We start from the raw sequence: 17,297 nt of genomic DNA, 5'->3' as shown, positions 1-17,297 counted from the left end.
TGCTTTGGCGAAGAAGAAAGAACGAATGACAAACCGGGAAAGCCAGATTTTTGAGCGTGTGTTTATGCAAAAAAAAAAAAGAAAAAGAAAAGGAAAAAGCGTGTATTTGGGCAGCTCCCTCCCTGAAAATGAGAACGACGACGTCAAGGTTACTGACGTTAAACATAACTGTATGTTTTGTTTGTTTCACTTTTGATTCTAGGCTGTTGACTGAGGAATAAATAAATACATTGGAGTTACAGTTGTGTGGAATAAAGTGGAAGTGGGGTGGAGTGAGGCGGGAGGATATGGAAGTGATGGGGACGTTTTTGTGTGTGGTTTCTTTCCACTGTTATTTCTTTCTGCTTGGCAGAGTCCAACAGCGTGAACTCAACAGTCTCCTTGAACCTTTCTGACAAAACCCTCATTAATAACCGTTTAGATCCGAGTGCACACATGACATTCATTATCCTTTCAGCGATAAAGAAAAACTCAGCGCGATGACAGATGCTTAAACGTTTGAAGTCATAAACGCCAGCCAGTTTCAGGGTTTTTACTGGCAAATATCTGCAGTATTTCTACAATTTCAACAATAACCAAAAAAAAAAAAAAAAAACCTCTCCCTGGTTCCTGTTTGACTCCGTCTCTGCTCACCAAATGTTGCTACTCTATTTCCTTGTTAAATAGATGATTTGGTGCTTTTTCATTGACATCAGAGAGAAAACAAAGCCAACTGTACGGAGAGCCGGGAGCCGGGATCAAACAGGCCAAAAGAGAGAGAGACACAGAGAGATAGAGAGAGAGAGAGAGAGAGAGAGAGAGAGAGAGAGAGAGAGAGAGAGAGAGAGAGAGAGGACCAAATGGCTCCCACAAAGTAGCATTTATCCAATATCGGGATCAGTGGCAGTCTGGACTGGAGCACCGAACCCAATAACAACCAATGTCTCTGCAAACCTCGGATATGTTGAGTGTCGACATTTTCAGCGTTCGCACGTTGTATATGGAGCTACCGTTATTGAAAGTCGGGCAAGAAAAGCCCAGGAAGGGCGAGCGGGCCAAACAAAAACAGAACTTTCACTCAGGAGGCCGATGTCAGTGTCCTGTGTGAACCCAAAAGTAACGTTAGGACAGAAAGTCTGATGCGGGTGGTTGTTGTTGTACGTTAGTTTCACAACATCGCGTGGCATTGTGTTTCTGCAAGCGTGCCGCGAGGCTGATCTGAAACATATTTGTGAAACATATTTCTGGTTCAGAGAAGTTTTTTCCTTACTCCGGTTCCAACGTTTTGCTTTTCCACGGTGGCTGGGTTGCCAACAAACACAGTGAAGCGGGAGATGCAGTTTGGCATCTGGTGGCGGCACTGACCTGGATTGACCTGTGACATCACAGCTCCCATCAGCTGGAGGAGGATGAGCAGGAGGAAGTGAACGTCCCACAGGTGCTTCATCCCCAAACACAGAGACAGGCTTCCAATCTGAAAGAAAAGATGGATGCATGTTATGCGAATGCACAGTTTAGGTTGACCACGAGGCGAAAAGAGTAAAAAAAAACTGTGAGGAACACATTTTTATTTTTGCATTCAGTCCTCTGTGTTCATGGGAACAGAGCATTTGTTTGCATACACAAGGGGGAAAATAGGAGTTTAATTGGATGCGTTTTTTTTTTATTCAACTCAATAAAAAACACGATAATTGCCTCCAAACTGAAATTTCCATTTATTTACTGCTTTATCACTCTGTGAGAGAAGGCCCGTTAAATTTGATATTTCAATATCAAACCATAGAAGGCAGAATAGCCTCAGTTCACATGCAATTAAATGATTCTTTTTATTTCATTTAAGAATTTTAAATATTGCACACTAATTGTCGGAATAAGTGACGAATGATTAAATGAAGGAGGAAGAGACGTTGAGTCACAGACATGACTTCAGCAGCACAGACGCCAACAAGCCGCCTCCGACTGACCACCTAGTCCAACGGCAACCGCTCTCGACCCGCTCACTTCACAGATGTAGAACCCCGCCCCTTCCCAAAAAACCCAGGTAATGCATACACCCTCGATAACCTTGCATACAATTTGTGGTATTAAATGTTGAGGATAGGACGAGGACGTGTTCAGTCTTTGTGTTCTTTTTTTATCTGATTTATGAGCGAGTTAACTACTTGGAGAAACCAGCTGGGGAACTTTTACTCTTTAAGTTTCCGTTATATAACTGAGGTTAGTTTCATTCTTCACACCGTGTTGTCGTATGTCACAGAAATGTGCAGCAAATGAGAGAACAATCTAGGAATCAAGTGTCTATTTTTCATGCAATAATGCCTTTTATAACATGTTGTACATAATAATTAACAATATCTGCCCAAAAAGAACAAAAATCAACGTTTTCTTCCTGGAAAACAAACTATGACGCTTACATCAGCTCTACCGACCAACTTCAACCAATCATGACATCCATCCATCATTGTACAACTTCGGATCTGCACAAAGCCAGAGAAGGCGCTAATCTTTTCAACGAGCAAATCAAATTTCCCCCAACGCACAGCTGTCAACAAGGCTGAGCCGGCGGCTCGCAGCTAACGGTGCTAACAGCAGCAACAGTGCTGACAGAGCTAACGGTGTTTACCTGAGGGGGAACGCCTGTAGCGGCCGTGAGCTAGCCAGTGGGGTATGCTCACATGCACTAAAAGGAGAAGCTCGGATAACAACGCACACAGAGGGAGCGCAACTTCATTCTCTGCTCAGGTAGACATTTACTCCACTTATATCGTTCCATAGCAAAGTTCAGTAGTAACGCTGTGAATATCTTATAGAGCCTTTACATTTTGTTTACGTTTTCCAAATGCTATTTTTAGCCACCATCTCCAAAGTAAATACTAAAATATATCAACAAAGCAGGCTTGTGTGAACCCAACTGCTCATGACACAAAACAAAGCTACCAGAGCACTGTGGGAATATTCCACATCAGTGTGTGTATCAGACGTTTCCTGGTCCTCATCGGCGGCCAAAAGCAACATTTCCCTGACGTTTCGAGCATTGGAATAACAGAAGGATCAGCAGCACGCCGCTTGGCGGTCCGGTCGGCGGGACAGACTGGACATTACACAGCAACAGGCCTTCATTCGCATCCCGTTCACACCGCTGCCAGTGGCTGGGATGCGTTATGGTTCATGTGTCTCCACCAGCAGCAACGTTGCATGCTAACGCTCCGGTTAGCCTCCGACATGCTGTGAACCTTAGTCAACAGGTCTGCAAATCCAGACCTGTTGACTTTCAGCTTTCGTGCCAAAATCCCCCCTGGAGTTTTTGACCCGCAGGCTCCGTTTTGTAAAAAGAAAACAACCTGATATTGGATATCAGCTTTCCACATTGCCCGGCTACAAATGTGCATTTGAAAATATGAACAAAAAATTATATTTTTGTTTTGTTTTTAAATATAAGTGCTGTAAATTGAATTAATTGAAATGAAGAGCCGAAAGCTCGATCCAAGCTCATATCGTGCGACCTGCGTCGACAGTCCACCCGCTGAATTTTGGGTCTGACTCGCCTCTTTCATTGTGCCCTCAACACGTAATCTCATTGCTTTTCTTACTTCCATTCCCTGCGGCTTCAGATTACAGCCACTTCCCTCTGAGACGCCTTTTCGCTAAGCTGTAGCCCTTCTCGGCTTTTCGTGGCTAATGAAACACAAACACCTGATGGTTAGTGTGCGTTTGGAAGTCTAAAAGATGTGTTTACCGGGGAGCTGGAGAACATTTATGTAAAGGCTGCTTGTATCGGGGGAGGAGGGATGACCTTCGGTTCTACCTTCGGAGACTCTCAAAAGGACCAGAACAGTGTGTTTTGCATATTTTCCACAAATCACACACATTTTACGGAACTGCTCGCCGTTTTCTAAAACATGTTACAGACGGGGATACGGCTCAGTCAATCAGTCGTTGCCATTTTGGATCCAGAAATATATCCAGAATTTGATTTACTATCATAAAATATAACTTATGCATGGTTCCCAGAGGATGAATTATTCTTGACTTGAAGTCCACAGTTCTCCCACACAAAATACCAATATGTCTCTAAAAAAGTACCGATCAAACACCTCGCCCTCAGCTGCACTTTGAAATCAATCACATGACGTGTAATCGTGCTTAAGATAAACGTTAACGTGGTGGGAAACGAAGCACAGCTGAGCACCGTTTAAACACGTGTGATGACAGGAAGTGTATTCATGCTCCCAGGGTCCTACATTCCCTCACATATTCCCTTAACATGGCACATTAAGGAGACCATTATTTATCTAATTATTTAATGAATGTTTCTCTATGTCAAATGTTGAAATCCACCCCCTTCAGCTTGCAGCCTACTGAAACCTAAAGGCTAAAATTTGCGTTTTTTTTTTTTTACATTTCGAGACATTTATACATCCACAGCGGCTGAACAGATTGTTACCATTCAAACTGCATTTGAATCGTCTATCTCCCTTCATTAGTTTGCAGTTTCAACTGTGCACAGCCCTGACCAACCTCTCACAATATCAGTGAATATCAACCACCTGGTAGAAAAACAATCAGTGCTTTAGCTGCATCACCAGACACAACTCTGCCAAATAACAATGAATATTGCTAAATATGAACTGTGCTGGAAGTCGATGTGGGGTTGATTTTAACACTTTAACACAAGAACTGTGACTGTGCAGGAAAAAATGTCCAATCATCTCTGGAAAGTGTCGTTCCGAGCCATCGTAGACATCGTCACACATCGAGTGCATGTGAAGTTTGACACCTCTTTGGATGGTGATGTTTAATGTATTTCCTGTGTGTCGGTCATATTGCTACTGCCTCCTCCTCCTCTGGATCCAGCTGTTGCTCTCTACCTGCCTCAAATGAACAGCTGTTATTCCACCGCTGGCCTCTAATTCTAGTAACGTCGGATCAGTCAGCAACGCCGGAGTAACAGTTCTGGAAACTTCTCTCCGTTCTCATCTTACAGGAACACAGCAGGAAAAACTGATTCACGTCCTATCTCGGATTGTTGAAAAAGTGTCTGCTCTGGGATTTTTTCCCCCCTTTCACGAAGACATTTTAAACGTTTAAAGGGGGAAAAAACTGCACTAAGAATGATCAAATCGTCAGTTTGCACTTCAACGTATTTCAACTTGTCCAAAAGCATGCGTAGCATTTAATTTATTAGGCTCATCAAACAACACATTTCATAAAGAACTTCATACCAAAAAGTAGGTGCAACTTTATGAAAAAACCTGTATTTCGACAGCTACTGAACTGAAAACACAGGCAGTCATGGGAACGGAGAGATGGTGGGATGGGAGATGTGGACCAGCTGCACAAACCCTTCAGAGGTTCATTTATTCCCACAGCTCCTGACAGACGTTGCAGGAAAAAAAGGCAGTAGAGGTCACATTCAGCAGCCTTTCCCACCTGTATGCAGGAGCAGAGCCCACAGAGAGGTTTGCAGACTGACCTCGGGGGCTCGTTGCTGTTCAGCAGGCGGGAGCGCCTACTTTGTGCCAGTAATGCTGAAGTCATTTTTTTTTCTGGAAATAAATAAATCCTTCCATGTAGAGCAAGTCCAAAATTTTACGGCTAATTCATTCATTCGGCGACGACTAGCAGACGTTAACGAGCAGAGTTTGTTTGGATATCACGGCTCTGAGGTATAGTCTGCTTTCTTCTGTTACCATGGCGCGTAAACTGGGTGTTCAAACGTTGTCACAGGCTGCTGGGTTTTAGCCCCCCCCCCCCCCCCCCCCCCCCCCCCTCTCTGGGTTCAAAGTGGCGACTGGGGGTCAGCGATGCTCTCAGCTGTGTTATCACTAGTTAAGAGTAGTGAGTGAGAAGTCAGCAGGCAGTCCGCAGGCAGCATAAAACAGCCAATAAATGGAGTTATGAGAAAGTGTGAGTCACCGCAACCACCTAAGGTCCTTGAGCATGAAGCCATAACTGGACACCCAAAATTATGATCCAGTTTGCTGTGGCAGAATGCGAGATTAGCCGTGGACAGACACATAGCTGCACACAGAAGACCGATCGTCATGATCCCCCTGGTGGAGATAATAAAATCCTGGACAATTATTTTTTATCAATTAACATAGAATTCACCAAGTCAGATGTGAGAAGAAACAGCTCCTCAAAGCCACCGAACTCCACAGGCTTTTTCTAAATGTTTCTAGAAGACAGATCTAAAGTGAGTGGGATCTCGTATCTTCTCACACAGCTGACCTTCATGCAAAGTCGATGCAACAACACACTCCAGGGTCACGTTGAGCAAAATAAACCATAGTGGGCCCCACTGACACTTTAGAAAAGCTTTCAGAAAAGGGAAGAAAAATAGATAAACTTGGACTGAAAGTGTATAAAGTAATGAGAACCAGGTCCTTTAAAGTAGAAAAGGCATGTTTGACACATTTCAAAAAGTTTAAGGGAGCATGAGAGGATCTTCTGAGAGATCCAGGAAGAAGAGAAGAAAAAATATGACTTCAGCAGTTTGTTGGTTTAGAGAAGGACGGTAGTTGAGCCCCCTCCCCCCCTTTACTGTGCTGTAACTTCAGGATATGTGTCATAAATGTCAGGAAAGTTGGCCTCATAAAGCGTGTGTGTCGAGTATAGAAAAAGAAATATAGCTGGATTTTAAAATGACCATCCAAAGACCTAAAACCACGATAATATTTTTTCTACTTAAATCACGTGATCCTCCCAATAATCCTCAAATATTTAAATAAAGTTGAATGTACACGCATATCTCCTGTATCGAGTGAACTTTGACCTCCAGGGGGCCTCACCCTCAGAGGCCCCATCAGTAATACCTCCAGGGAACCATTTAGATTGTTAAAGGCTAAGTGTATTCATGTGCCTCTAGCAATGTGAGCTTATAGCTACAAGGGTTGGTTTTAGCGACCCCTGTGGACAAAAGCGGTAGTGTTTAGAGCACCAGATTTTCTTTAGAAAACCTCTCATTTTACAGGATCTGGCAGTCTGCCCCGGGTAGTCCTGGTTCTGGTTCTCCCATGTCTCCAGCAGGCCCAGCAATACGGCCTGGGTCTCCAGCAGGGTGGTGGTGTTGTTGGCTCCAAGCTGGGACCAGCAAGGAGCAGCTAGAAGCTCTTCAAAGCCGGATTTGGGTCTGACCCTGTCGGGATGGTAGCTACCGGAGGCCCCACTGGAGACGAAAGTAGGTCCTGCTGAACCTGGTTTAGTAAATCCTTTCGTCTGATTTAGACCCGAAAACAGGAAGTAAGAAGAACTATATTGAAATAGCCAATAATCTCGCTGATGGTCTTGTTTGCTTATGTAAGTCATACAAACAACATTACAGTGAGTTCCTTGTAGAAAGCCTGCATGCTGGTGTACATTTTAAAAATATAGTCGATCATTTAGAGGCGAAGGAAGGTGGTTAAATCTATTTGAGCTCGTATAAGTAATAACATCTTTTCATAACTAACAAAGCATGACAGCCGTTTACAGCACTGTTACCTTCTCCCAGAGGATCACATGGAAGAGATTTAAAAACAAACCCACATGTGGTAAACGATACCGAGTGTGGTGGCAAATTGCTGTTGTACCAGCGGGAGTTATGGCACGTCACTTTAACGTTAAACACAATATCTGACATGTCAGCTACTCACTTACACTAATATGCTGAAGTGCTCAGCAGCAGCCAGACGGGACATGAGGTGTTGCTGAAAGAAGGACCTTTGCAGGAATTCGGGTTATTATAAACACCAAATGTTGAGTTTATTGTGTCAACTTGGAGCAGAGCGTTCCTGAATAGACGATTGACTTGAGTCCGTGCCCCGTAAATATCAGTTCCCTCTTGGCGCGTTCAGGAAGTGGTGAAGGTCCCTCTCAGAAACCCACAAGCCGACTGAGCTCAACCAAAGAAACCCACATGGATACCTGGACTCTGCCATAAACTACTCGCTTAGAAAATAGATCCTCGTTTGTGTCAAAATAATAACGTTACAATGTGACGTAATCAACGCTACAACGTGTTAATAGTTGCCACCTTCAGTGGACTTTCAGAAGTATGTTTACAGTAACAACAAGTCAGTGTTTCACACGGGACATGGACAGCGGCCTCCTAGGTGAAAGTCCTTTTTTAAAATGTATTTTACGTTCTTGCTTGTTGTACTTGTTATTATACCATAACAGCTACTATGACCCTTGCTCTTGTAAGAAAGTACTCACTCTGACTAAATGCAAGTCATTCAAAGTATCCGCGGTTTGCAGAAACGTACAAATTCCAGAGACATCCAGCTTTTCGTCGCCTCTCAGCCCCAGAAACACTCTCATGCATTCGGTTAGAGCTCACAGCCACGTCCTCGTTTTTTTTGTGTGTTCCCACGGCTGACTTGTTTATTGGTAATTTTGTTTATTATTGGTTTTCTTTGGAGGGTCGAGTCCAGCACACAAAGTGAGGGTGAACCACCAGGTCCTGCACCCTGGGAAAGCCTGTAAAGTCAACACGCAGGTGGGTGAGTTACTGGCTCTGTTCCCTGCCTCATTCACACACACACACACACACACACACACACACACACACACACACACACACACACACACACACACACACACACACACACACACACACACACACACACACACACACACACACACACACACACACACACACACCATACAGCCACCAACGACAGTCTGAGAGTCCTCGTCCTCCTCATTCAAAATCATAAGTTTTGCTCTCACAAAAACAACTTGACAATTCCCAATATTTGGGTAAAAAGGTGTTGTATATACTGTAACGGTGTAAAGGTTTGCCACATGCATGCACATGGGGAGGGGGGCGTCTGGGGGCCTGGCAGTAAAGACCCATACCGTGTAACCACAACATCCCTGGTTCACCTGCAGAAGGGGAAGTTTGAGGCCCCAAAAATGATGCACAAAAAGGCATTTTCTCTGTTAAATGACCAATAAATGATGGCAAACAAACAAGGCTGGTTTGGATCAATAATATCAATAACAAATGGGTTTCTAGCTCTACTTCCTCATATCATGCCACGGATTTATAGCTATAAACTGCATACACAGTACATATAAGTGTGTGTGTGTGTGTGTTTATATGTGCGCTGTTGGTGCCGGGCCTTAATTGCTCTGCAGCGTGCCCAAACGCCTGCACCGTAACCACCGACATGTGCTTTGTATTAAATCCTCCTGTTTCTCCCTGAAAGGCCGTAACACAGATATTTTATTTTTATGGGAATGCATGAAATCTGAATCACATTTCCCAATCAGACCCAGGTGGAGCCATGTAAACACAGAGCAGTAAAGCACCGAAAGTGGAGGTAAAACGCACTCACATACACATACACACACACGCGTAATTAAATCGTCTTGACTGGAAGAGAAAACAATCCTCTATTGTCTGAGAGAAGATGGGGCACCTGCTGAGAAGTGTTCCCGACTACGCGCCCTAATTGCAGGACATCTCGGGCCACATGTGCACATGTAATGATACACGAGGCGGATTTGGAGCACGGCTCCGTGATCGAGTGGATAAAAACAGGATTCTGCAGCGTAAGCAATAGTTTCACAGTAACACGAAGCTGCTGCTTCGCGGGCTGGGCTGCAGGGGCTTTTTTTTAAATCATGAAGCAGAGGTTTAAGGGTTTGTCCTTTGTTGGTGTTCCACACCTGCTGCAGCTCCTCGCCGACGGTGCCTTCAGGGACCTGTGGCCGCCTGAGGACCTGAACCGTCCACACCGGCGTGCAGGTGTTAAAGAGAAAGCAAGGAAACCGCCGGAGAGGCCAGATTTTATCGAGCAAAATCTATCAAAACTATTTGAGCAGCGGAGACTCAGAGCTGCATTGTGAATGTCGCGCAGTGACGAAGGCTTGTGTTTGTTATGTAAGGAGAGCAGCCGAATAAGCTCGGACTGGAAATCCATTTTTGATTGAATATCCAGGCCCTGAACTTTACAGCTACACTGTCAGATTGGAAAAACACCGGCCCACGCCAAGAAGCTCTTTTTTCTTCTTCTTCTTTTCCATTTCCGTCGCTCTGCACGCTGCTTAAATCAAGAGCCTTCGCTCCTTCAGCTGAGAAGTTGCTTTCTTCAGTTTCAATGGAGAAAAGTACACTTAAACTACGCTAACGATTTAATGAATACAAGCAATAAGCATTCTCCATTTTTCAAAGTAAAAAAAGCTCTATTGAAAATGTCATAGTCTATACTTTCTAAAAGGTCACAAAAATCTATATAAATATAATGTATACATAATCAGGGGTCATGAGATGATTAAAGGTACAATCTGTCGCATTTAGGTATCTCTAGTAGCAGAACTAGGATTGTGTATAATCACCTGGAAATAACAATTTGGTGTTTTCGTTTAGAATTAGCCGTTTATGAGTTCTGGTTCCAGATCTGGTTCTAGATCTGGTTCTAGATTGGGACGTTCTCAAATTGTCAGCCACAGTAGTTCGTCTACACGCTTGGCACACAGGAGAAGTTTAAGTAAATGAATATTATATAATTACAACAGTCATTGAAATTAAGATGTTAGTTTATCTGAGTCACAAAAAAAGAATAGAAATCAGTGGTTTAATATTTTAAAACGTAATATGTCTTATAAGCGTATGTGTTTTTGTATTGAGTAGTCTGAAATGGAGGGAAAATATCTCAACATTGTACTCAACTCAAAATATACTTCCCACCACTGATAAACATGCAACTCCTCTGCATAACAAAATTTAAATAAAAACATTTGATTTAAAAAAAAACTCCTCTGCATAACAATTCTACAGAAAAAGCCAATGTTGGAGTGCCCGGAACGAGCCGGTTCGATTCCAGCATGTCATTACTCCTCTCTCTCTGTCTCTAGTACACTGTTAAATAAAGCCACACAGAAAAAGACATTCTTTTAAATCCGTAGAAGATCCGTCAGCCGGGCCGTCATTTGGACACGGTGGCAGAACGTCATGAGGTCCTTTTCATGTTGAAAACCTCAAATCTTCCCCTGACAGCCTGTAATCAGTGAAGACGGGAGGGGCCGAGAGACACCGAGGTAGGGAGAGAGAGGGAGAGAGGGAGAGAGGGAGAGAGAGAGAGGGAGGGAGAGAGGGAGAGGGAGAGGGAGGGAGAGAGAGAGAGAGAGAGGGATAGAGAGGGAGAGAGAGAGGGAGAGGAGAGAGAGGAGAGGGAGAGAGGAGAGGGAGAGAGAGGGAGATGGAGAGAAAGGGATAGAGAGAGAGAGAGAGAGTGATAGAGAGAGGGAGAGGAGGGAGAGTGAGAGTGAGAGAGAGGGAGAGGCCACATGTGCAACACTGCAGAGGGAGATTTTGGGCACCGACTGCCGTTAATGTTAATGTTCATGTATCTTCTGGCTCCTCTGCAATTATTTGGTTTCTCTGATTTAAACGAGCTAATCTGGTTCAAAGCAGCAACCTCATATTAAAGGGGACATTTGGAAAATGGAGTGCCTACATACCCTGTGGCTTACATCAGTAAACATGCGATTCAACAAACCACTCAGATTTGACGTCACATGCAGCTTCATTAGAACACACAGCCGACCATCTGAAGGTCTGCAGCCACAGCTCGGCAGGTACCTCTACCTGTACCTCTTTCTAACAAGCCAATTAGAGCAGACGGGCTTGTTTTTTCAAGAAGGGGAGCTTAAAGTTACAGGCGCTAATGGAGGGTGAATACAGGACAGATGGTACGAGAAGAAAGGTTTCAGTTACCATTAAATAGAATAAACCAAAATACAAAGTGTTAACTGTAAAATGACCATGTCCCCTTAAAGACAAGACACTCCATTTTTCATGTGCTGGTCAAGTTTGGGCTACTTTGCATCCATAACACGTTTTCTTTCAGACTGATGGAAAAAAAACATCAACAAACAACACATTCAGATGTTTGTTTTACTACTTTGCGTTTGTTCATATATGACTCGTAGCCTGATTTAGACATTTTATTCCTGAAAACATGCTTTTTTTAATGGGATTTCAAAGAGATTCTCTCTGTAAAAACTTTCTTATATGTCAACAAAATGAAAGAAAGAACTCTCAACTGATGGTCAGATTTCTGTTGTGGATGTTTATGCAAATTAACATATTTCATAAGAAAATGCCTCCATATATGAATATTTAAGCAGAAAACGTAATAGAAAAATGTGTTTTCATGGCGATATCTATCGGTTACATCTTCTTTTACCCCGGAGTTTCCCCCACTAACTTAATAATTCCACAACCCGAAGAAATGTCATTTTTTTTATCACATTTCCTGTCACTGGAGCTGAACGGCCGTCTCACCTCTGGTTTTGGACTCTGACCTCAAGTCGAGACAAACAAGTCATTCCAGCTCAGAAATAAGAGGGTGAAACCAGCCTCCTTCAGGCTACGCGAGTAACCCAATCCCCCCTCAAATGATGGGTGATTGAGCTAGGGGGGCTGGTTTGGGCAGGGTCGAAGTTCAAGCACGTGCGGGATACAAAGTCAACACGGTATTTAAAGGGATGATGTTTCCCTGAAACGCCGCTATTTATATCAAATTACAGCGTGCACCTCAGCTCGGCGGGCGAGCAGCTGGTTCCCTCCTGCCAGAGGCATCGATTCCAACACACTTCCCAATCAAACGCCGTCTGCGTCGAGTTACGGCTAAGCTAAGTAAGCGCCAGGTCCGCCTCCGGTGCCGTGTTTTGAATGGCGGGTTGAAATTACAGCCTCTGCGTGCGTGGTGTGTGATTAGGGCCTGTATGGCGAGGATGTCAGAAAGGCTTTCTAATTGAAATGACATGTCAGAACGATAACTCGCTCCTGATGCCGGTCCTCTGGGCTTCCTCTCTCATTTCATTTGAACCTGAATGTGTGTTCGCAGCCCCCAAGCAAACTTTCCTTCAATAGTAATATTAACAGTGATAAAACAAGAACAATTCAAATGACATTTGAAGTGAAAGTTATAAAAACGTATGTTCATTTAGTCAATGATGGTCCATTTAGAGTCAAATGGATCCAGATCCAGTAAGGTTGCCGCTCTGCCGCTTGTGTTTGGCAGATCCACCCGTCGCTCCTCCGCAGCCCAAATATGGTCACTTCCGTTCACTGGTTGCAAAAGAATCAAAGATGGCGACGGCCACAATACCAAACTCAAGGCTTCAAAACCTTCGTCTTTCTTTTCACACAAAATAACATCTATTTCTACATCTAAGGTAATGCCAACCTTATATGTGTGTGTGTGTGTGTGTGTGTGTGTGTGTGTGTGCATCAGATATCAAATTGCCGCCGGAGTGATGGCGTGGGATCAAAAATCCCCCTTCAACGTTGTCTCCGTCTCTGTTTTCCAACCGTCTGGACAACACCGAACCAGCGTACATTATCCACCGCAGGCATTTCATATATTTCCCTGTCACAAGCAATAAGTCCTCCACCCCTCCTCGACAAAGAGCTCATTTACCCTGATAAAGATGGTTTCTTGTTTACACGTCCAGCCAGCAAGAGAGCACACAACAAATACTGGTGGTCAGTGCGTTCCGGGACTTAATTTGTGGTCAAGTTTTGCAATTTCCCCTCTTTCTTTCTTTCTTTTTTTTTTGTTTTCCCTCAACTTGTCTTTGTGCTTCCATTACTTCTTTTTTCCCCGTGCAGGATTCAGCGCTGCAGAGGGAAAAAATCTGCACGTGGGTGAAGAGAGGAGAAGTCACATGAGAAGAAACTCTCCGTTTCACCAACCGCCAACTTCTACCCGAACACAGATCCTCCGACGGAATGTTTACGATGGATGCTCCAGATATCTGGATAAACACGTCGTGCACAGTTTATAGATGTGCTGATATGATATCATACCGTCCACAGGACATTTTGTGACTTTGACAAAACTCCAGAAGAACTAGCAATTTAAAGAATATTTACTCGGGAGACGTTACAGGTGAACAGGGTTAACGTGTTCACTGAGAGAGATCAGCATGAAACTTCCTCCGTTTCCTGAAATTGGATGTACATTCTCTTCTTAAACATGCGTGCGTTGCCTGGATTTTCCGATACAGATATCCGATCACCGGACGAAGCCAGGTTCAAAATTCTTGTCGAGATGTTAGGGTCAAAGGTTTTTATGGGAGAATTTTCGATATCTCTTTGCATCGCTGCTTAAATCGGAAAATATTGTCAAAAGTCATAAAAAATTTGGTAAAGTTTGGTGGATGGAAGTGCTGCTGAAGTGGAGATTTCTGGCAGGTGAAAAGAGAAGACACATATAACTATATATATCAGGGTGAAACTTCCCTGGATGATTACTTACATTAAGTCAATTACTTTTTGTATTGCAAGTTATCTGAAATGTCTTGATTAAATGTGCAAATGAGGCATTAGCAAATGCTAATGCTGGTGAATTTAGGAGAAAACTACAGACGCAAATAGGCAAAGTGGTGAAAATATCTTAATGTATATTTTGGATGTTTTCTTTCTGAAAGATGGCATTTTATGGTAGCAATTTTTTTTTATACATTTCATAAAAGCCATACATTTTTCCTGTAGAGTCTCACCTTAAATGGCTAAAACACCTGGATGTTTGAAGCTATATTTTCCCTCAAAACCAAAACCAAAAAAATAAACATCCTGCAATCCAGCAAATGGCATATATGTGTATTTTATAAAAAAAAGATTACAAATCTCCCGTTACAAGTTAGCAGAGCACAAAGTTGATTCTAAAGATATATACTGTATTGGAACAACGTTCACATTTGATGACAGTGATGTCAAATGTGAAAAGTGGCTGGAAATGACAAATGTTGGTGACTCTTGCTAAATGACGGACACTGAATCTGATCTGATTGTCATTATTCACTATCATTATTATGTATTCACACACACACACACACACACACACACACACACCTGACCTCAGGATCACCTTGACCTCTCCTCAACAATCACTCCATTGATCTCTGCTGCTCACACACACACACACACACACACACACTCTTAACCCTTTACACGGTGCTTCTGTGTCGAGTTACCAAAAACCTCCAGCGAGGGCAGAAAAGAGGCCTCTGTGTGGAACAGCGTGCCTCCACACCGCCCACGTATCAGCGACATGTAACACACACATCACCTCCTCCGCGACACAAAAGCAAGGCGAGTGCAACCGCGGGAGACGGAAATCTCTTCTTTTTTTCCCCTTTTTTTTCAAGGCTGTAACTTGAGCATTCAACATTTCATCAGCTGACCACAAGTAAACCATAAATGAGTCAGTTTTCCAAAACATACCCCTGACTACCCCGCCACAATAAAGCAAACAAAAAAAATGTGTGGGAGCTTCAAAATGAGAGTCACATCATTTTTACATTAGTTACACTTCTTCTGCCGCTTGTAAAAAAAAATAAATGAATAAAAAAGGGGAAGAATAAAAGAAGAGCTTGTGCTTTTCTGCACAATAGGCAGACATTTGCGTGATGCAGTAAACGCTCAGACAGCATTACAATTAAATAGTTAAACACGTCTGTCATTTGAACTTCTGAGGTTTGTGCTTCTTTAAAGGTTTGATGACACTCCGGGGGAGAAGCTTCCTTTGTTCTCATTATCGTTTTAAGAGTTAAAAATGTGTTTTAAAGGAAGGAGCCTCAATCACATCCAGCCTCTGCTATTAAAGGCTTCGGTTGGAGAAACAGCTGGATCTGCAGCGGAGCAGAGAGGGGAGTTTGACTCTTCTCGCCCGCCATGCAAACGGCAGCTATGTGACTTCACACACACAAGAAAAAAGGTACAAGGAGTTCAAACATGCAGCCAAAAGCTCCCAGCGTGAAACACACACAAGGGACCTTTAAGGTCCTCAAAGTCTGAACGTCAAACAGAAAAACCGGAGACGACCTACTTGTAAAGATGTCCTTTCCTTTCAGACCATTTGTTCCGAGGTGGTTTTTAGATTATTCCAGTGAGACGGTACAATCCGAGCCCTTCTCTGTCTCGCTCTCAGTCCGTCAGATGCCTCCGGATGGATCTGTGGGCTGATGTAAGACACCCCTGCACATAGGAAAAAAGAGAGGGAGAGGAGTGAGGGAGAGAGAGGGAGGGAGGAGAGAGGAAGAAAAAAAAAACCTTCACATTCTGTGGATTCTTGGGAGAGTGCCAAAGTCCCAGAATTCCACATGCCACACATAAGGTTTCAATTAAGGCCCGAATCCAACGCTCAAATCAGAAAAGCTTTCTTCCTCCTGAAAAGAACCTCTTTTTGACAGCTAGAGGCTGAACCCGCCACAGTTCTGGGCGACCGTCGTGTGCCGACGTCCTCTCAACGCTGCTTTTCCAACACGTTTGTACAGCTGGAAGGGTTTCCTTGCTATCGTGTTGTTCTTTCAGTCTGGATTTTTATACGCGACTAATATCAAATCCTACTGTAGATAGGAAATACATGGGGGCCACGCCTGAGGAAAACAAGACTAATTTTTGCATTTTATTTTGCATTTCGAGAAGATTTCAGTTCATGCACATGGTTTTAATTTGTTCTCAGATGTTCAACATTTATTCTTAACAACTTTATTCTTGACATGCATCATTTAAAACCCAGAAAAGTTCCTCCTCATGTCGCCCTCATGCATGAAATAAAACTCTTCCGTACCCAAACGCTGTAGTTGGTCAGAGCCTTGATAGTCAAACCAGATCCATTAAAAAGTGACGGGGAGAGGTTGGCCTCTGCAGACGTCATGAAGTGTGTGTTTGGCTGCTGATGTGGCAGGAACAAAGGAATCAAATGCTTGTTTGGGGATGTGATGGTTTCACGCAAAGACACTTTAGGTTTGTTTCTTTATGTGCAAAAGTCCCACAATGCTCCAGTGGCTGGAAGGAGCTGAAATATTTCCACAACTACTGATGGCCTGCTGCAACATTTTTGAATGTGTCCAGAAATTCATGGTCCCCATAGGATGAAGCCTTCCAACCTTTCCTCTTCTCGTGTCTTCACATTTGTGGCTTTGAGTGAAATCTCTCAACCACTTTTGGATGGATCGCAGTGCAATTTGGTTCACGTGTTCATGTTCCCCTCAGGATGAATTGACTTAGATCTTTAACCCATTAACAATAAATAGTTCATGAGTAGTAAGTATTCAGCATTCGGATGTACTTAAAGGTTGAGTAGGTCATCTGGAAAAACCACAGAAACTTTGACTTTGAACGCATCGCCGAACTGCAAAAAAGTCCCGCCCCCTTCGTTGAGACCTCCCTTTGAAGCCGCTCCCCCAGTAACGAGTGCTACCATCTCTGGTGTTGCCAGACGCCTTTTCGCGTGTTTATCAACGCCGAACCTTAACCCTATCCCTAACCCTAAAAGGCGTTTACATACACACAGATGTGATGTGTTGTTTCG

At 43.5% G+C, this 17,297-nt stretch overlaps 1 protein-coding gene across 2 annotated transcripts in view; it reads right to left on the bottom strand.

The window, feature by feature from the left end:
• Window positions 1-15,942, bottom strand: part of ddr2a (discoidin domain receptor tyrosine kinase 2a) — a 31,552-nt gene extending 15,610 nt beyond the window's left edge. For both annotated transcript variants that reach the window (XM_084012438.1, XM_084012439.1), the window contains exons 1-2: window positions 15,810-15,942; window positions 1,345-1,453 (exon numbers count right to left, since the gene is read on the bottom strand). In XM_084012438.1, the coding sequence (XP_083868564.1) occupies window positions 1,345-1,426 (82 nt within the window). In that variant the 5' untranslated portion in view covers window positions 1,427-1,453; window positions 15,810-15,942. The remainder of the gene's footprint in view (window positions 1-1,344; window positions 1,454-15,809) is intronic.
• Between the last annotated feature and the right edge of the window lie 1,355 nt (window positions 15,943-17,297).

This window comes from Eutrigla gurnardus (genome assembly GCF_963514095.1).
Source record: "Eutrigla gurnardus genome assembly, chromosome: 6".
Lineage (NCBI taxonomy): Eukaryota > Metazoa > Chordata > Actinopteri > Perciformes > Triglidae > Eutrigla > Eutrigla gurnardus.
The sequence above is the reverse complement of the archived record's forward strand: the minus strand, read 5'-3'. Positions and strand labels throughout refer to the sequence as shown.